Source organism: Elgaria multicarinata, chromosome 7 (assembly GCF_023053635.1).
Source record: "Elgaria multicarinata webbii isolate HBS135686 ecotype San Diego chromosome 7, rElgMul1.1.pri, whole genome shotgun sequence".
Lineage (NCBI taxonomy): Eukaryota > Metazoa > Chordata > Lepidosauria > Squamata > Anguidae > Elgaria > Elgaria multicarinata.
In genome coordinates, this window is record NC_086177.1 from 29,058,125 (window position 1) to 29,079,816 (window position 21,692).

Genomic DNA, 21,692 nt, shown 5'->3' on the forward strand with positions numbered 1-21,692 from the left:
ATAAGGAGCAATATGAGCAATGAAAAATCACATTCTAATAATGATACAAGCGGGCATTGTCTTGTGCTTGGTTGAGAGTTTGCTCATTCTAGAAACCATAATTAGGGAGAGAAATTCTGTTCCCATTGTCCTCAGTGACAAAGTTGCTATAGATTTCAATGCAATCAGGTTCTAACCAACTTATAAAAGCTCTTATAAAATTAAAACAAAGAGGGGAGAACGGGCAGCCAGAGGGAGAAGATGTGTTCAGTCCCCCTCTCGCATCCTCTTCTGCTGCCTCATTTCTCCCCCCCCCCCAGTTTTTCTCTTATATGAACCTGTGGAGTTCCACAGATAAAACGTTAGGGTTCCATAGCTTCGTATGTGCGCATTAATAACTGAACTACCAAAAAAAAAGTTCATGCCCACCGGAGTAACTTTGCTCCGCAAGGGCTCTCCTATGACTGCATATTCTGAGCAGTAAATTCAGGAGATATATTGCTGTTGCTGTTGCAGTGTGACACTCTTTGCCTAGATTCGAATCTATGAAAATTCGGGTTTATATTCAATGAGGAGCAATCCCGTTGTCATATAGATGGGGGCCCAGTCGTTTGAAAAAATCACTTGAGTAGAACTTTTACTATAAGCCTGAAATAATATAAATTATTTCCCACCATTTTGTATGCCAGTATATTTAAAAAACAAAAACACACCGAAGTGGTGTATTTTATTCCATTGCAAAGCCTTTTGCACTTTTAATCATCAGAACTAACCAACTCCATTTACATTTTCAAGTTTTTTGAGTCCCTAGCTGCAATTTCAATTTGTTTACAAGTTATATTCATTGTAAAATCTAAAAGGAATATCATTATCAGTAACAAGATATTACAGATATTCACTGTATCTGTAATACCTTGATGCCCTCTCTCGTCCTGTATACTGTATGTAACAAGATACTAAGAGCTAAGCATATACTTAACGTTCTCCCCCACCTCCGCTTAAATCAATGGGCCTTCATTCCAAATTTGATACTGTTCAAAAGTAATAGTTGCAGTACTGTCAGTCAAGATCCAAGCAATATACAGCCTAAATGTTTATTAAAATATTGTTACATAACAAGATGGGCCAATCTTGATATCCTCACAGTTTGTAAATATATACTTTCCAGGGTTTCATTCTTTTACTCCTCAAGTTATTTTGCACCACAAGTCATCACTATTTTAAAATGGTGCTTGCAAAGTTAACTATACTATACGGGGAAACTGTGGCCTACATTATTTGAAAGGAAACACTTCACAAGTTGTTGTCCTGTGTATTGAATTACATATGTTTACTCCAACCGTGTCTTATCTAACAAGGAAGTGGGGCTCTATAAGGATAATGGTTTTGCAAGGTACCTTGGCTGAGCAGTGAGAAATTGTAAAGTAATATAGACTAGGATAGTCCTCTGTTAGAAGGTGTCTTCTGTTTAAAGTGCTGTCCAGCCTAAGTCTGGTTTAAAGATGAAACACCATAAGAAGGAAAATCTAAGTTGCCCATAAGCAATAGCATCTGGACATCACACTGAGCAGGCACAAGAGTTCAGCTACTCACAGTATTCCCCACTCTGGTGAGATGTATTTCGGCTATTGGGCGGTATAAAAATGTAATAAATAAATAAATAAATAAATGTATTGCATTTCTATTTAAATTATAGTAATTATTTATAAACATGCTTTTATATAAATAAATTACCATGTACATATTTTATGCAAAGCAATGTCTTCTTTTTTAAAGTAATGTTTTCCCTCTTTTTGGGCATTGCGGCAGTAGCCACCTTACCTCAAATTCAGGTCACAAGCAGAACCCCTGCAGACAACTTCCTACAGTTTTAGAGTAGGGTTTCAATCAACTATCCATATTTCATTTGTAAAATCACTGTAGGTAGCCCCATGGAAGCCAAATTAATTTAGACAAAAACACCACAAAGAAGTGGGTTGGAGTGACAACAACAACAAAATTCAAACGGAATGGCATAGTGTGTGTGTGTGTGTGTGTGTGTTGCCCAGACAAATTACCCTATGGGCTGGTTCAGACAACACGCTAAACCATGCTGCTTAACCACAAAATGGTTAAGGGAATGCATTCCCTTAACCATTTTGTGGTTAAGCAGCATGGTTTAGCGTGTTGTCTGAACCAGGCCAATGTGTTTTGAGCACATAAAGTTCTTCTTACGGGGATAAACATTATACCCTGAGAAAGAATCGTAAGCACTCAAACTGCCTAGACAATAGATATCCACACTGAATATTGGCTTTCAAGAAAAAACATGAATAACTGCAGATATGTTCCAGTAATTGACTACTTTATACGTTTAAAATAATATTAATTTATATTATTATATCAGCTTTTATTAGCTTTGGGGCCAAAAGAAAAGGTAGCACAGTCTTATTTAAATATATACATGCGTTGACTGAAACCAGTTGGCTAGCGATGCTGCCAAATTCTTTGCATCAATGTGATCACCTTCAACCTTTTGTGCGCTGACAGTCACCTAGAAGCAGAGACAGCCCTACCATTCTTCATTTGTATTTTTAAAACATATATACATTTATTAAAACTACTCATTTAAAAATTACAATTCCATGAAAACAACAATATAAAACAAGCAATTAAGGACATGGGCTCAGCACAAAAACATACAAACGTTACCTGTTAAAAGCCAACCAGAATTTTAAAAAAGTCTTTAGCAACAGATGAAAAATAGTGATGAAGGGGTGAAAACTGCACTTCAAGGGGCAAGGCAGACCATAATTTGGGTGCAACCACTGAGTAGGCCCCATCTCTCATCCCTCTCAAACGTGCCTTCCACCCCGGGATAGGACTCAGACAAGGACCTGTCCTTCTGATCTTAGGGAGCAGTTAGAATGTTATGGAAGGTCCCTTAAGCCAATGTTGCACTAATGAATACCTCCAAACTGTGAAACTGATCATTTAGGATTGGGGGGGGGGGGGGCAAACTCCAGATGTTGTTGGGCTACAACTCCCATCATCCCTGTCCTACTGACTGGGGCTAATGAGACTTGGACATCTGGACAGTCACAGGTTCCCCACCTCTGCTTTAGGGAGAATATAACCCTCTATGGAACATGTTGAATACCAACAGTACACCTGTCTTATTTGTGTTCAGTCTTGGTTTATTGACCCAATCCAGTCTAGTTACCACATCCAGGCACCACATCAGAACACCCACTGCCTCTCCTGGATTTGATGAAAACGAGAGATAGAGCTGGGTGTCATCAGCATATTATCAGCAACCCCAATCCCTGAATAACCGCACCCAGCAGTTTGAAGTTGATATTAAATAGCATGGGGGGAATAGATTATTATAGCATTTAGTTTCTTTTTGTTGTTGTTATATGTTATTATTAGCCACTTTTAACTTCCTTTTGGAAGAAAAGGTGGGCTACAAACACAAAGGGAAACAAAACTTTAATTTTAATTGTGATTTTTTTTCTATAGTGATTTTTACTGTTTCCAACATCACAGACATACACACCACAAGATCATTACATAAAATACAAACATAAATACAAACAAAAAATACACACGAAAATACAATAAAATTGTGATTTTAATTGATTCATTTTTATGTTATGTTTTAATTAAGATCCTGTTTTTAATCTGTATTTTATTATAGTTAGTAAACTTGAGCACCATTTTCAATGGAAAGATGGGATATAAATTTGACAACTAAATAAATAGGCAAAACATGTATTTTTAACAGAATCTAGGGTCAGTCTGTCATTAAAACTCATCATTGGCTACGTCCAGTAAACCACAGCTGGATTTGCTAAATATGTATCTGTATGATGTTAAGTAAAACCAGGTTGTAATTCAGATTGTAATTCAGATTGTCTTCAACAAGAAGTCAAAAGACCTCTCTGTAATGCCTTACAGCTGGGTTCATCTGTTTCTTCTGCTGAGACCACCTGTCATGTTAGGACTGGTATTTACTGTTGTTCTGAGTACAATTGGCAATTAGAATCTCATCATCTGCTCCACAGGGAGGAAAAAACTGGTTTTTCTACAGAACTATTGAAAACTCTGAGACATGTTCCAAACTGGATTGCAGTTATGAGACTAGTATCATATCAACAGTGGATATTCCTGTGCTTACCATTTATTCAGTGGTAGTGTCAGAGGATTTTTTTTAAAAAAAGTTGAAATATTTTACAGAAAAAATGCAAATAATGGGTGCAATTCATAAAGCATGGTTAATGCTCATTTGGGTGAGGCTCACATTTTGATGGGAATGCTTCTCCTGCTGGCAGGGGCGGTGCGGTGGGGGAAGATGAACGCTATCTTCCTTTCGCTTTATCTCTGCTCAGTGATTTGGCTAGAAGCAATTGCCGACTATTGAAAAAAGTGCTCAAACTGTGGGAATTATCTTGATTTGTTTATTTAAAAGATTTCTAGACTGTCCTTCATCAAGTTGGGTTCCAGGGCATTGTACAATAGGCATGGGAGGGAAACGTAACTAATGGATCAACTAGGAGGCAGCAATGAAACTTTAACAATAAAGCAGACTAAACATAACCATTTTAAATGCTTGTGCAAAAAAAGAAAGAAAAAAAAGAAAGAAAAAGATTTAATTTGGCATTGACATGGGTGTAAGGAAGGGCATTCCAAAGTTGGGGTACCGCTATGAAATGACCATCTCCTTTTAATTATATAACATACTTCCCCTAGAGAGAGAATTTGGAGAAGGCTCTCAATGGAAGATCTTATGGTATCACCAGGTTGATATAGGAAGAGGCAGTCCTTCATGTGATCTAGTCTTCATGTGGCCAACAGAGCAAGCTCTGGGTGCCATTTTGTATGAGGGGGAATGTAATGAATTATTTTGATATCCCCTGAATTTTGGGGTCTGGCAGGGGGCCACACTGGCACGCTACGTGGGCTGCCTGTTGCCCATCCCTGCCATAGAGATTATGTGTATCTGCCACCGTCCTCGACTAGGTTATCTGGTATTCTGATCTTGAATCCCATTCATATATAAATCAAACTAAATGGAATAACATGGGAACTGCCAAATGTCACAAGAAGAACCGGGGAAGGATTTGACATGGGAATGCTACATGTCAGCAGCCCTTAGGTAATATCTCAGGTTCTTTCTGAGAAGAAGAAGAAGAAGAAGAAGAAGAAGAAGAAGAAGAAGAAGAAGAAGAAGAAGAAGAAGAAGAAGATGATTCTGGCTTTGATAGAGTTGCACATGGCCTAATGTCAGCGAAGACATGTCTGCTTCATATTGGTGCTTATATATCAAAATCCATGATGTTATTTTGGCATGGAGTAACACGCTGAAGTATTTGGTATCATCACTCAGATCAAGTAAACGAATGGGACTGACATAGAAGCGAGATATCTGATCCTAATAAATCTTGGAGGACATTTTCAGGCTCCCCCCCTATAAAAACACTCATGTGCAGGCAACGTAGTGTTTGCAAATGCAAATTTCCATCTCTATATGACCTGTTAAGTGCAATTGAACTGAAGCCATAGAACAGTTCCATTTGGCACCCGATTCAACCTGATGGGATGATAACGGGTAAAAGCTCGAGGCAGCTTCATGAAAACGTTCATTATAGAGCTTCTGGCAGTGGGAAGAAAATCAAAGGGTTTTATTAGGTGAATTTTTAAAAAATGAAAGTCGAAATATTAGAAACATTGCCAGGTTAGTCCTGGTAGTGTATAAAGAAGGAATTCAATGGCTCTTTTAAAGAAAAGGGAAGGGAGTCAGGTGTTCATAAAATCTGCAAGTTAATTTTGAACTGAATCTCAGATTGCTACTAAAAGTAAGATATTTATGCCTAATGATGCCTTGATGTCTAATTCCTGCCTTTTACCAGCACATATTTCTTCAAATTAATTTTGTCCAAGCATCAGGACAGGCGGTGGCAGTTGGGGAAAGGAAATGGTGTGAGCAGAGTTAAATGCAGCTCTTCTGCCTGGGCTGCGTAGAGAACACATTGCCCTAGCAGGAATTTAGGCAAATATTATGTTCTGGAAGGAACTGCCAGAGACCGTAAAGAAAGAAGACCCTGTTCAGCCAGCTACAGCCCCTGTTCCTTCTTTGAATGCAACCTGCTCCACAGCTGCCAAACTGAGTATGATCTGGATGCTTGCAAGAAAGCGGTAATTAAAAGCAAATATTTTGCTGGGTTAGATGCAACCTTTCTTAACCTTAGGTCCCCAGGTGTTGCTGTACTACCTCTCCCATCATCCCTGACCACTGGTCATGCTGTCTCAGGATGATGTGAGTTGTACTCCAACAACATCTATGGACCCAGGATTGGGAAACGCTGGTTTAGGGGACGGCATAGTTCTCACAATCAACAGATGGTAGGGTGCTCACATGATAGAATGCCCCAATGCAAAGAATAATCCCTGCAGCTAGAAGAGAAAATGCCAGGAAGAAGAGTTCTAACCCAACCTTTTCCCCAATGTACAAGTTTTCCGTGCATAGGGATGTTGTTCATGGGGGATCAAGGATCAGCATGGCTGGGCATCTGTCAACAGTCCACACTCTAGCAGGGACCCCACTGACCAGAGCCCCTGAAACCTGCTTGTTCACCTGCCTCTTGCTCTGCTCTAGATAATGATGGTGGTGTGAGGGAGGAGCAGTCAATGCCACTGCTTTCTTGTTCACTGGCTCTCTGCCTGGCAAGCCAGCTGCAGTTGCAATCAGGAGGAGCTGCAGCTGACAACAATATTGATGGATAGGTAGTAGGCTCACTGAAGGAGAGGGGGCCCTTCGTATCCTCAAAGGGCTCTCCAAAACCTGGAGCCAGCACAGCCTCATCTGAAGACTGAAGTGGTACATCCAGAATAAGATTTGCCACCTTGACCACTGTTCTTGGGAGATAACCATACATTGCATCACACACACACACACACACACACAGAGAGAGAGAGAGAGAGAATCCAGATTAGGGTGAGCATATGAAAAGGAGGACAGGGCTCCTGTATTTTTAACAGTTGCATAGAAAAAGGAATTTCAGCAGGCCTCATTTGTATGCATGCAGCACCTGGTGAAATTCCCTCTTCATTACAACAGTTAAAGCTGTAGGAGCCATGCCCTCTTTTGCATTTGGTCACTCTAGTACAGCTCCTGCAGCTTTAACTGTTGTGATGAGGAGGGAATTTCACCAGGGATTGCATGCGTACAAATGACACCTGCTTAAATTCTATGCAACAGTTAAAGATACAGGAGCCCTGTCCGCCTTTCCATATTGGCACCCTAATCCAGATCTACAATTTGAAACAAAGTATCCTCCATTTCTTTCAGATAAACTTGTTACCCATAATATTGAAAACTATTACACTGATAATCTGATGCTTACCATACACTAAGGTTCCAAACAATGTGCAAAATGCTGTGAATGTGGTATACAACACAGCTTTCCCCCCAGTGAACTCAAATGGCAATGAGTCACTCACTACCTGGCAAAAATTGCAGGCCATCAGTCTACTGTGATAATTGCAGTGAGGAATTGTGGCTATCTGAACCCACACAAATGTTAGCAATGTTGTGAAAACTTAACATTCCAAGACTATTTAAGACCAGGTCTTACATATTTAGCATTCATGGAATGGCTTCTGGAATAATTGCTGTGGGTGCGGACTGACGGAACAGGTTTTGGCTAAAGGGACTATCCATGAAACTTGCTGCTAGGTCAGAGCTAAATGCTGTTTCCTCTTTTGCTATTTCTTTTTTTTCCTGGTATTTCTAGATCAGTAGTGATCCCCAAAACAATTTAATGTAAAAAGGGAAATAATGAAAACAAGCAAAGTTAAGATTAAAAAAATATAAGAAAGCAACAGAGCAGCGGAAAACATTTTTAAAGGCTTTGCTCCTAAAGATATAGCGAGATGTTTACCCATCTCTGGAAAGTTGTCAGAGAGGACGACAAGGGTGGATTCCTGCATTGATCAGGGGGTTGGACTTGATGGCCTTGTAGGTCCCTTCCAACTCTGCTATTCTATGATTCTGTGATTCTATTACTATCCTGGGACAGAGAAGACTTCTCAAGGTTCCAGGGGCATTTCGCAGAAGGCCAGTTTAGCAGCCACATAGTGGTATTTTCAGCTGGGCCTCATTGGCTGATCTTGGAACTTGGGCAGGATCTACACTACTGCTTATAACGGTTTATAATGGTTATGACAACTGTTCAGGCCCAGGACACATTACATATACCGTTTTCATACCGTTTTTAAAGTGTTATATCCTGCTTGGTGTAGATTGGGCCTTGGAGAGGAACATCAGAGGGAAGAGGCTGCTTACAAGAATTAAAACCCAGGCAGGATCTACACTACTGCTTTAAAATGGTTTGTAACAGTAGTGACAACTGTTGAGGCCCGGGACACACTCCGTATACAGTCTTCAAAACATTTTCAAAGTGTTTCATCCTGCTTCGTGTAGATCTGGCTCCAGACTGTTTAGGGCACAACACCTTTTCTTTGGCCCATCTTTCAACTCAACTGTGTGATGTCTTTTTCATGTCAAAATCAATGTTTTAAAAGCTGCGGGGAAATACCTGTAATGTGTCTTTAATGGGCTCCATCTGTTTCATGTCTGCCTAAACACAACAGAAACTTACAGAACTCTGTTTTAAAAAGTCAAGAATGAAAATGGCTCTTCAGCCTAATTTTGCTTTTTTCATAGATTTTGGCCCATTTGGCATTGAGAAGCAACAGTTAAGTGAAAAGCTATTAGCTTAGCTGATGGCAACATTTCCACACGCGATGCTCTTTTAGTTAGCATTTCAGAGAGAAAGACGCCATCATGATTACATATGCCCCAGTCTTAGCTGTATGTAATCAGTTTAGAAATAGGCCCTACCCATTTCAGTACAAATTATTTCCAAGGAAACGTACTTATGAATGTTGCTTTGGACATTTGCAACCTGGCCCTATATACGTTTACTATGATGCTAAGTCAAATGAGATTTATTGTGCATAGGATTTCAGTCTAAGTGGCTAATAGTTTCATTTTCTTCTGATCACTCTTTCCTTTTAATCTTATGTGCATTCACACACACAATAATGATGACGATGATTTATATAGTGCTTTATTACAAAGGGCTGTACATAAAATAAACATACAAACTTTAATGTTGGACATACCATTTTAATATTGTAGTACCTGCCCATTGGGCAGAGTGAGACAGTTGCCTCAGGTAGCTGATGCTGGGAAGTTGGAGGAGAGAGCTGTGGGCCACATGACCTGTTTCTGTGGCCCCTAAGCTGGCCTGCTGCCTTCAAGTGTGGTGGAGGATGCTGTCTCATTGTCAATGTTGAAGAGCCAACTGCCAGTACAGTTGGCGTTTCTGGTATGTGGAATGGGAGTGGGTGCCATCTTGTCCTTTCCCTCAGGCAGCAAAATGTCTGGGGCTGGCTCTGAAGCCTTGGATTGTTATTTTTACCATTTCAATTGCAGTCTGGGAATTTTTAAAGCTTGTGATCATTAATAGCCATAATTACTGGCAGTGTACCCCAGGTAATCAGATACCAGAGGACAAACAGCAAGGGATGGTTAGTTTAGAAGCACCTGTCTAGTCATTTGTGAAAACAGGATGCTTATCTAAGTAAGCATTCTGGGGCTGGGGCTAATCCAGAAAGGCAATTCTGGTTTTCTGATGTCCTGCCCTTCTGACAGCCATGTATTAGTAAAAAGTTCCTCTAGATGTCACTGCAACATTGTAGACGATAGAAACAGCACTAAACAAGAACTCTGATAAACGTGTCATCATCATTCTGTGATAGTAAATTATATTGGTTTCTTTTAGGTGCTGTTGTTCTTTAATGCCTCTTAATTATCATTGTATATCTGACATTGGAATCTGGCAGTAAGGGAGCTTCTGGATGAGGATTTTTATCGTGCATCGCCTTATTCGTGGGATGTTACCGAGCTCATCAATTTTACAACAATGTCCTCCTCTCTTAACCCTCCCACGTTTCCCCACGGCTTCTTCTGTCTTTTCTCTGTTAAGATTTTTTTTCCCACAGAAAACCTGTTAAGGAGAAAAAACATGGAATAGCTGCACAATGCCTTTTAATTAGTGGCGCTAGGAGCCCTGATTGAAATATTGGGCAGACTGAAAAAGCTAGCTGTCATCTTCAAATCCCCTTTCCCCCAGTCATTAACTGAATGGATATGATGTGGTGAATATTTGTGGATATTCTAATTGTTGAGTGGGTTACAGCCAATTACAAATTTTTGACAGCAGTGCTGCTGTTGCAAAGTCAGGGGAAGTTAGTTCGCCTGAGAGAAAATCCTCTCTCAATTGGGGGTGGAACGTGTCCGTTGCCGTATGCTGTCAGTTGAAACAGAACTAAATATTGAAAGCTATTAATGTTATTCTGGAAGAAAGATTGCATTTAGACCCAGAAAGATATATATTAAAAGGGACAGTATCTAAAGAAAAGGAAGAGATGTTGTTTTATATGATTGTAACAGTGAGATTATTATATAGTAAATACTGAGAGAGTTCTCAGATGCCAAAAATAGAATAAAAAGGTAAATTATGGGATACAGTACCGGAATACAAGACAACGTAAAGCAGTTGAACCGCGGGCTCAATTGAAGAAGCCGACGGGCCGCAGACGGACGCAGGTAAGGCCCCCCTCCCCCTTGGTCCCTTACCGGGCTCTGTCGCCATCGGCTTGTACCTTGACTTCCTGGTTGAACCGCGGGCTCAATTGAAGAAGCCGACGGACCGCGGATGGAGGCAGGCAAGGGAGAGGAGGGCGGGGGGGTTACCGGGCCCTGCCACTGTCGCCGCATGGGCGAGAGCGACAGCAGCAGGGCTCGGTAAACCCCACTTACCTTTCCAGCGGAGCTCCGGATCGTGGCGAAGGATCCGCCTTCACCTCGATCCTCTTTGCCATGCTCCACCGGCCCCCCAATCCTCTTCGCCTCCGCCTTAAGGGCAGGCGAAGCCCCCCGCTCCGCTTCTAATTCACCGGTCCGATTAGAAGCGGAGCACATCCCTACTTTATATTATGTATTGACTAAACATAATCTTTAAATGTAAAAAATAACAATAATGGAAAAAAATAAAACAAGAAATGGGCAGAGAAACAATTTTGTTGACTTCAGTGAACCACTTTGCATAGAATTCAGTTCAATTTTGCTTAGAAATTCAGTTCAGTTTCATAGAATCATAGAATAGTAGAGTTAGAAGCCCATCGAGTCCAACCCCCTGCTCATTGCAGGAATCTACCTTTAAGCATCCCTGACAGATGGTTGTCCAGCTGCCTCTTGAAGGCCGCTAGTGTGGGAGAGCCCATGACCTCCCCAGGCAATTGGTTTCATTGTCATACTACTCTAGAGCTCTTGGTCATTGGAAAATAGAAAGAAGTATGAAGTGTATATATACAGTGAGCAATGCTTTGGGAGCTGAAACCTTGGAATGTCTGCTTATAAAGAACAACATCAGATAACTATACACAGAAAACACAGTCAAATATGCCTCAAATCTATTTCTAATTTTGTTTGTGAGTATGTGTGCGGCCAGAGGAAAATAGTATCTTTATATATCCCATAGTTGTCAAAATCAGAAAGATGGTAACAGATTTTCATAGGCTTACCCACAGTAGACATTCCATTGAGAATTTCAGACAAAAATCTTTGTCGTGATGAGACACATGATGGGAAGTATAATAAATAGTGAGTAAGGCCCTTGACCACAATTAGACCATGAATACATAGACGACAGTTCATCATCACATACTTTCCCATCAAATAAACAGATGCCATTGTTTGGAAGCAAAGGACTATGAGTGCCTTCCTTAATGGAACATTGGTCAGTTCAACATAGGTATTTTGAAGTTGCATAATTACAGAATTCAGGTAATGGTGATGGAAATGGGAAATAATTACAGATGCTTTCAGAGATTGAATTTCGATTGGGAGTGATGGAAAATCTGTGTTTACAGAAGGAAATGCAAAGTTTTGCAAAGGAAATATGTTATGAAACCTCAATTAAGGGGCTAATGTGTTTGCTTGTTTTTCCCATAGGAAAAGTCATATCTGACTGCAAAAGGAACAAAATCTATAAAAAAGAAGAAGCCACCTGATACCTCAGGTTAGATTTTCTCTCTCTCTCTCTCTCAAAACGAACGTCAGTGCCATTGTTTTCGTAGCCTTGTGGCCTAAACCCACCAAATTTTGAGGTGGGGGGAGGAAACATTATCACCCCAGGGCATTCTGGGAGGAAACGTTACAATCTTGGCTTCTTGCCCATGGAATCTGTGCCAGATCTACACCTCTAGACCAGCTAGTCGTATTGTCAGCCAACTCTTATGCTAGCACTGTCTGAGCCTATTCCTGTAACTAGCTCAGCTATGTTACTTACAAAATAGCAGATTGCACAATTAGTAGTTAAATATTTGTGCCAAAAAGATACATATTGCATCCCGTTGATTATCTGTTGCCATAACTTGTATGTGTCTGCACACTTTTGGAGAGGTTGTTTTGTTCACTGAAAAGAAAGTCTTAGGTTGGCTTTGGTATTGGGGTAGAAATGAAGTGAGAAAGTGCAGTGGAGCAAACAGAATGGCCATTTTGAAGACTTTGGGGCCTTTTTAGTGCTCCATTGCTATAACAAACTAATTTGAAAAGAAGCTAATTTTGTCCCTTTTGATGCTCTACAGCTGCTCTGGACACCATTTAAATGTTAATAATTGTTTGGCAGTGCATGGGAGGGGGGAAGGTGAGGCAATGGGCACAAATGGCACTCAGACCTCCCAAAGTTGCCAACTCCTGTTCTAGACTTTTTACGAACTCTCCATGCAGCTGCTTCCTGAACAACATTTTTACAGGAAGCCTGAAGAACCCTCTCCATGGTCCCACCTTTCTTTGCTATTAGACTGTCCTTACAGCAATAGAAGTCACCAGTGGTTGTAGCTTTTCATTGCAAGTGACACATAGCTGCTGTTGACCCAGATCTCCTTTCATGTCTCCCAGTTACTTTTTTTTTTTTTTTTTGCTATATCCACTTGGAAGTGGGCCCCATTGAAGTCAACAGGACTTTACTTCTGAGTAGAGCTCTCTGCTGTTAGTAAACCAAGATGTGTGATGTGACGTTGTATTCAGCATTTCACCACACTTTATGTGAGACAGCCAATGAAGTGAAGCAGGGTAACAAAATGCTGAAGACGATGAGTTTGCAACACTAGTCTTGTTTAACTAATCATTAACTAATCATGGGAGGAGATGTGGAGTGTCAGCAGGAATGCTTCCCCTGTAACATGTGTAGCTAGGCCCTAGCAGATGGAACATTTGGTTGACCAGACAGTTTACCTTAGATGTTAGAATCCCTTTTTGTTGGGAAGTTCCTGTCTTTCAAGAAGGAGAAGCAGGTGCAAGCAACTGAAATAATGTTGACTGTGTAAGTTCTTCTTTCATTAAAATCATTGGTATTTTCTGTTTGGTTCCAGAGGAGTCTGATGAGAAGACTGAATCATTTTCTCACACAGAAAAGGTCCATAAACTCAACAAGGAGAATACTGAGAAGGCAAGCACTTTTTTTGTTCAGAGAAGTTCCCCTAAATCTCATACTCACGAGTCAAAAGAGAATGCAGAAGAAAGCTATAGCAAGAGTTGGAAAAGCCCTCTTCAGAAGACAACAGGCAAAAGCCAGGCAGAAGTGAATGCAAAGGAAACAAGTAGAAAAGAAAGTGACCAAGATGTAAAGAAGCATGAGGGGTCTGAAGAAACCCAAGATGAAGTAGGAAAAGATGTTGAAAGGACAGATATTAACAGGGATGAAGAAAGGGTGGTACCAGAAACTACATGCCAAAGAGAAGAAACAGCAGAAGATGTGGATGGTCTATCAAAAAGCCAGGATCAAAATGTCAGGTAGGTTTTAAATATGATCTTCCTAGTGTGTCATGTGATGTTTATTGGACTGCAGTGGTTGTTATGGATATTGACAATGGAGCCTGCTGTGACTTGTGTCCCAAGTCCAAACATAGGCCACATAGAGCTTAAAACTGGCATAAAATTACCATGCTTGTTATAAACAAAGCAGGTGAACATATTGATTTGGAGAAGACAAAATGATAAGATTTCTATTAAAAAATTATGATTGACAGTATTGTCTTTTAGCTGTATTGATGAATTATTATTCCAGTACATGAACACTCCTCCCTTGAAACTACTAATATCTGAATATTCTTCCTTTGCCTATCATGTGATAGTTAGCTTCTCCCTCTCCAAAATATATAAGACCTTGTACATGCAATTGTTTTGGTCCAGTATAGTCTAACGTTTCCAATGTCTACTCAGCAGAAATCAATAAATTACGATGTCTGTCTTCTAACCCCACTGATAACACTATTTCTGTAAAAACAGGTTCCTTCATCAGCCTACACATTAGGATAGTATTTATACAACACCAGTAAACCAATAACCATATCCCAATAAGTTTTAACCACAGGGTAAAACCATAGTTTTAAAAAATCACATTTGACCAATTATGTTTCCAGAACCCATAGATATTCTGGGATAACTTTTGAGTTAACCTTTTAGCACTCATACTACTAATAAATTATTGTACTGTGCTTAGCCTGGTATACACATGTAGAAGCATGAGATGGTAGCAAATTCTGCCATTTCAAGCTGCAGGAATGGGTGGCATTTAACCCATAGACTGTAAATGATCCTTAAGGTACCATTGTATAGCTCCTTGGCTCTTCTTAAATCCCTGTATTTCCCCCCAAAGATGCAGCCAAAAAAGTTTGGAATCTTAATGACAAAATGCTAATGAATTGGAAACAAGGCAGCAAATACAAACTGAAGTGAAGTTATCATGCTTTTCAATTCTACAAATGTCAAGATCAGTATATTGAGCCTGACCAAATCCCCAGAGGGCTTTGTGGATAGGGTGACCACATGAAAAGGAGGACAGGGCTCCTGTATCTTTAACAGTTGCATAGAAAAAGGAATTTCAGCAGATGTCGTTTGTATATATGGAGAACCTGGTGAAATTCCCTCTTCATCACAAGTTAAAGCTGCAGGAGCTATACTGGAGTGACCAGATTTAAAAGGGGGCAGGGCACCTGCAGCTTTAACTATTGTGATGAAGAGGGAATTTCACCAGGTTCTCCATATACACAAATGACACCTGCTGAAATTTCCTTTTCAATACAACTGTTAAAGATACAGGAGCCCTGTCCTCCTTTTCATATGGTCACCCTATTTGTGGAAGCTGAACAAGTGCAAAGAACACGTCATAGGAGCATGCAGGGCAGTGGTGAAGATACAAACTGTTTGCTGTGCCTAAGATCTCATTATTTTCAAAATGGGCCCATTCAGAAGACACGTTAAACCATGGCTTTAGCCATGGTGGTTAAGCCAGAAAGCCAGGCCGTGTTCAGAAGACACCTTAACCATGGCTTTAACCACAGTGAATAAGGCTTTTTGCTTTATTCACCATGGTTAAAGCTGTGGTTTAAGATGTCTTCTGAACACAGCCTGGCTTTCTGGCTTAACCACTGTGGTTTAAGGCATGGTTTAATGTGTCTTCTGAATGGGGCCATTGGATCTGGTCCTACAGTGCAATCTGTTCTAACCCTGTTCAGCCACACTGACTGTCAAAAGGTGTTCAGAAAGTTACCTAGGGAATTAAGTTACCTAGGGAGGTTGTGGGCTCTCCCACACTAGAGGCATTCAAGAGGCAACTGGGCAACCATCTGTCAGGGATGCTTTGGGGTGGATTCCTGCATTGAGCAGGGGGTTGGACTCGATGGCCTTGTAGGTCCCTTCCAACTCTGCTATTCTATGATTCTATGATTCCTGTGATATTCACCAGTTAAACCTGTTTTCCATGTTCTATGTTACATAAGAACATAGGAAGCTACCTTATACTGAGTCAGAACATTGCTTCGTCTAGCCCAGTATTGTTGACACTGACTGGCAGTGGCTCTTCAGAGTTTCAGGTGGGATTCTTTTTCCTTACCCTACCTGGAGAAGCTGGGATCAAACCGGTGTCCTTCTGCATGCAGAGCATGTGCTCTATCACACAGAGCTATGGCCCCTTCAGTCAAGAAACATAAACTCTAAAAAAAGAAATGAGCTCCTAGCATTTTTGTTGTTGTTATTGCTTACATCTCTCCCCCTTGCTCTAAAGATGACACCAGAATCATCTATATTTTGTCCTATAGGCATAAAGACAGTGAAAAGGCCTCATTCCCTCCGAAAGATGAGCAGACCAGCAACAGTAAACGCCGCGTGAACGATGAAGGTTTTGCCAAAGATGTCAACAAAAAGAGCAGGGTAGATGTGGTAAATAAGCACACACTGAAAGAAGCAGCTAAACCAAGTAAGGCAGAACCTGCCCCATCAAAAAAGCTGGAAGTATCTGGTTCCACAGCCAACAAGAGCAAAAAGAAACAAGAAGCGTCAACGGGGGACATTATTAAAATCGGTACAACATAGCTGTGAAAAATACACATACCCCAAGTCAAATGATTGTCTCTTTAATTAATTCCCTACAAGTTAATAGAGCTGCATGAAGCTTCAGAAGTGTGACATTGTCAATTTACATCAGCTGAAAATCTCTTATGTGGATGTTTACTAGGTAAAAAGCTTTCCATTAGGGGTGTGATCCGCTCCGATTAGGAGCGTAGAAGCAGTAGCGGATTGGCCTGCTCCGCCTTACCCAGAGGCGGAGTAGGAGCGGACCGCGGACCCCCTAGAAGCAAGGCGAAGAGAAGCGGCCATTTTTCAGAGCTCCTAGTTCAGGCGGAGCGCTCCGGTCGCCATCTTGAAAACATTTCGCCATAGGATTGCATTGCGGCAAATAATCGCGCATAACTAGGTTGTTTTTGAAGCTATCGTTCTAGAAATTCTTGTGCTCAGAGAGTCGTGGATGGGGGTCATTTTGAGACCACTCTCACCTCTCTGCGTTGTCTGGGTCGCGTGCTATATTTTTGTGAAAATCGGGTCAACCGCGCGGCTCAAACGGCGTTTTCGGCTTTTTGCCCATAGGATTGCATTGAGGGAAAGAATCGGGGATAACTGGGGGGGGGGTTAAGCTATCATTCTGAAAATTCTTGTGCACAGAGAGTCGTGGATGGGGGTCATTTTGAGACTACTCTCAACTTTCTGCATCGTACGGGTCGCGCGCTAGAAGTTTTTAAAAAATCGGCGGGAAAAATACCTTTTTCAAAGGGCTGAGGGGCAGAGTCAGCTCCCGGTCATGATGATCCCAAAGTTGGAGGAGGGCATAGGCAAAACGGGTAACTTGGGATTCTGGGAAACTTTTCTTTCTTTATCTGAACGGGCTTTTCCCCGTGTTTTTTAACACAGTAGCCCCACCAAATGCACAAACACAACCTGAAATCATATACTAAGCCAAGAATAAGAGATAGAAACACAGCACTGCTCCCCACCCTAACCTTGGTGAACAACTGAATAGATGTGGTGCAAGGGGATGAGCTCCCCTAGGGCATCTCATCGTGGACGTGCCCCCACTCTCTCCTGCACTGGAAGGCCATTAGAGCCTTCCAAAGAGAGTAAAACGGTGGAGCAATGCCTATCATGAGTTGAAGTGAATGCTCACTTTTCAGTGGTGGAGCAATGCCTGTTATGAGTCGAAGTGAGCGTTTTACTTCTTCTCAGAGCTGTTGGTGGCTGTCTTGAACTGGCAGCTACTTCCCCCTCCCCCGGGCACGTCCCCCTATTGCTGGTAAAAGACAGATATAGCCTTTTTTAAAAAATTCTTCTTGCTGTTTATTGAGCAACACTGCTGCTTTTAATTCCACCCCTCCTTTGTTTATTTATTGATTTATTCCATTTTATATGCATTACTGGCTTATCCTTGGCTCACTTCCTTATGCCCCCAGAAATGCCAGCTGCATGCCTGCCTGCCTTCCCTCCCTCCTCCCCTGCCCACCTCGCAGGGATGTTGTGTGTGGGGTGCCCGATTTTCAAAAATTCGCCAAAAATCAGGGAATGATGGGATTGCTTTGAAACTTGGCGTGCATGTGTATATCCCCATGAGGTGTCATGGTGCCAAACATGAGGTTTCTAACTTGAACAGAAAAAAAGTTGTATAATTTTTTAGCTTTCAATGCAAGCCTATGGGGGGGGGGAACGGAGCTCCGGATCCGGAGCTCCGGGCGGAGCGGAGCGGAAGTGGGCGGAGCGGGGGCGGGGCGGAGCAGCCCGATCCGGAAAATGGCGGATCTGCAAGTGAAGCGGAGCGGGGGGTCCGTGCACACCCCTACTTTCCATGGAGATGTGTCTAAAGACCTTTTTCTTCTTGGCGTTGATGTGTGTGTGAGTGTGTGTGTGTGTGTGTGTGAGAGAGAGAGAGAGAGAGAGAGAGCGCTAACAGGGTTTGTGCTTTTGCTAAACATGTAAATGTTAAAACACGAGTCTTTTAAACATTTCGTTGTATTTTATTTTCTGTTTGCATGTAAAGGTGCAACTGAATGCACTTAAGGTTGGGTTTATAAGCTCTGGGTTCATATGCCATCACCACCATGTATACCTAGCTGCAGCCTTACCATATGGCTGAAGCTTCACCTGTCAAGCACTGCCATCCAGTTAGAGATGCTATGGGAGAATTCAATGCAGTTCCTACCAGAACAGAACCAGAACAGAATGGGTTTAATAGAACCCAGTTCCATATGAGGCTTCTGAGGCACAGTAGGTCCAACCGTATGTGAGCCAAAGCCTCTTGCATTGATGTAGCATGATCAAGTCTTCACACTAGACCAAGAGCATGATTTAAGGTTTTTGGCAAGAGAGGGAAGGCAAAAAGAAGTCAGTGGGTTTGCCAAGAATCACAGCAATGTTCAAAGGCTTGTTCTCAGATATATTCAAAATTACATTTCAAAGAAAAGCAATGTCTTTTAAGAGCAACTGCAGTGGTTATTTGCTACAACTTCTAATGAGGTGCTTCAGAGGAAGGTGGCTGTGTAAATTTCAGACATGTGGTCTGAAACACAGGAGGCGGGGCAATTGCCCCTCCTGCCCTCTCTAAACGGCAACTCTGCATGTGTGCAATGGGTCCAGCCATGTTGAAGAAGCCACCAGAGCCTCTTCAACCTTCTGGAACCTTCCAGTTTCTAATACACTCAGCTGAAGAATGGGATATTCTGACAGGATGGCCCTGTGCCCTACTTTACAGAGGAGAGTCCTCTATTTGAGGGTGTCCTTAATTTGAAGGGCTGCCCAGTCCACGTCCAGTTAAAAGATAAAGAACCATAAGAAGGAAAAGCAGTAGGGACCTAGAAGTTACCCATTGACAGTTCGCTCCAGACTGTAAATTGAACAAGCATGCAGGTCACCCGGTCATAGTCTTCCCTACACTGGTGAGATGTATTGTATTTCTATTTAAATTATTGTAGTTATTTCTAAATTGACACATATCAAAAGTAAATTAGCACATGCAAATTTTATGCAAATTGGTGTCCCCGGGTTTTGGGGTGATGCATTTCCTCTTTTTTGGCAATGTGTAAGTGGCCACCCTAAATTCTGAAATGAAGTCTGGAAAGTGTATGAAAGCTTTTATTTATTTATTTAATTTATATCTCACCGTTTTTCCTCCAAGGAACCCAAGGTGGCATACATAATCCTCGTCCTCTCTATTTTATCTTCACAACAACAAGCCTGTGAGGTCGGTTGGGCAGAGAGTCTGTGACTGGCCCAAAGTCACCCAGTGGGTTTCCACAGCTGAGTGGGGACTAGAACCTGGATCTCCCAACTCCCAATCCAACACTCTAGCTGCTATACAACATTGGCTCTTTTGGTGCACATCTGGATAAAAATCCAGAGCTACTCAACATTTTTGGAGTGGAACTAGGTGATTAGTGGTGATTAGAAGTTATCCTGTGACTTTATTCTATAAGGAAGCATTTTAAAGAGACTGTGCACTTTGTTTCTTGGAAATGATATAATAATGAGCATAATAAGCACATTTCTTAGCGTCATCCGTGGCAGTAACATTTGCTGTGTCTTATCATTTTCAGATGACAGCCCACCACCTCCAGCCCCGTTTGATCATCGGATTGTCTCAGCAAAAAGAACAGCGGTCAATAACGTTTATCAAGTCCACACGGGTGAAGTTTTGGGAGGGTAAGTGCAGCTACCGGCACTGTTAGCACTATGAGGAATCTCAGCAAACTATTGAAGGTTTGGGGGGGGGGGGTGTTTTTTAATTAAAAAAAAGAATTCTGCAGTGGTTATTCAGCAGTAGAGTAATGAGGGTAGAGTGATAAAAAGCCACCCAAGTTCAACCTGAAGAAGGGAACAAAATCACTATATCTATATAACATATTGGCTCAGTTCAGACAAGACATTGGTCAATGCAGTGTGAAAACTCCACTCAACGGTTGAGGTTTTAGAAGGTACTCCCCACACAACATGTTCTAACGACACCATTGTGTGACTGTGGGCTACCATGGAATTGAGTAAAATCCATTGTGATATGTGATTGACAGTTCCTCTGCCCTCTCGCACCCACCAGTCCTCCTGATGGTATCCCATCAGCCATTGCTGAAAAAAGAAAACCAATCCCGGTGGCTTTCCTACAGCAGCACTCGCTCCTTTCACCGCTCTTGCCAGGGAACTCTATAGTCAGTGGGAAAAGTCAACTCAATGCAACAGAGAACTACATGGAGCCCTCCACATAACACAACAGTTGTGCAGGAACTCTCCTCTGCACAGCATGGATATTCAGCGTGGAGTGTTTTCCAAAAAATTTTTTAAAATACTCCTCTGTGGGGTGGAGTTTTCCTGCCAGACAACGCATTTCTCAATGGTGGTGTAAAAACTCCACTGTGGAGTTCTAAAACCACCATTGAGAAATGTGTTGTCTGAACTGAGCCACTGACAGTTTTAAAAAATAATATTCAACTAGTGTTTCCTTTTCAGTTTGGCATATTAGCCATATTTTCCAGTCATTGGTAAAAAGCCATATATCAGCTTCCTCACACACTTAAAGCTTCATCCCACGTACCTGCTTCCCTCGGATTATCCCCGTAGCGCTAAGCTTTCGTGGTTGTTGTTGTTTTTGCCACCGGGCGACAGCGATCCTTTGCATACCAGGAAGTGAGTTTAAGGGGGGAAATGTAAAAAAATCATTAAAAAATTAATGGATGAGGCAATTCAAATCAAATTTGGTATACTTAAAGCTCTCCCTAATATCTATTACTTTGCCAATTTTAGTGTCTTTATCTTTAAAGCTTACGCAGATGTAAGCATTTCTTTAAAATCCTGCTCCTGTGCCCCAGCAGCAGCTCAGAAGATACACTCAAAAAGTAGGGGCTAAATACGGCGAATCTTTTTGCTTTATTGCACAATTAAGGCAGGTTGCATGGGAGTACTTCACAATCAAAGCAGATTATAAAGTGGAAAACTTCTGAGTCCTTTGCATGCAATTCGCAGTGATTGCACAATATAATGCTGGTGTGATGAAGCTCTTTGTGAGGGCTGCGATACCATTTAAAACCCAAAACCATTAAACTCAGCCCTGGGTGCTTCCAGACAAACAGCTCCTAGCACTACCAATCAAAAAGACATTGTGCAGCTCTTCTATCTTTCTCTCCTTAACAGATTTTCTGCGGTAAGAAAAACAAGAGAAGAAATGGTGGGAAAACATGGGAGGGTTAGAAATGGAAGAGGGTGATATCAGGGGCCCTATAACATTCTGTGA

At 41.6% G+C, this 21,692-nt stretch overlaps 1 protein-coding gene across 2 annotated transcripts in view; it reads left to right on the forward strand.

Annotated features, from left to right (window-relative positions):
* MYLK4 (myosin light chain kinase family member 4) overlaps window positions 1–21,692 on the forward strand; it is a 102,595-nt gene that overhangs the window by 62,937 nt on the left and 17,966 nt on the right. For both annotated transcript variants that reach the window (XM_063130285.1, XM_063130284.1), the window contains 4 exons: window positions 12,044–12,110; window positions 13,465–13,885; window positions 16,192–16,454; window positions 20,008–20,113. In XM_063130285.1, the coding sequence (XP_062986355.1) occupies window positions 12,044–12,110; window positions 13,465–13,885; window positions 16,192–16,454; window positions 20,008–20,113 (857 nt within the window). The remainder of the gene's footprint in view (window positions 1–12,043; window positions 12,111–13,464; window positions 13,886–16,191; window positions 16,455–20,007; window positions 20,114–21,692) is intronic.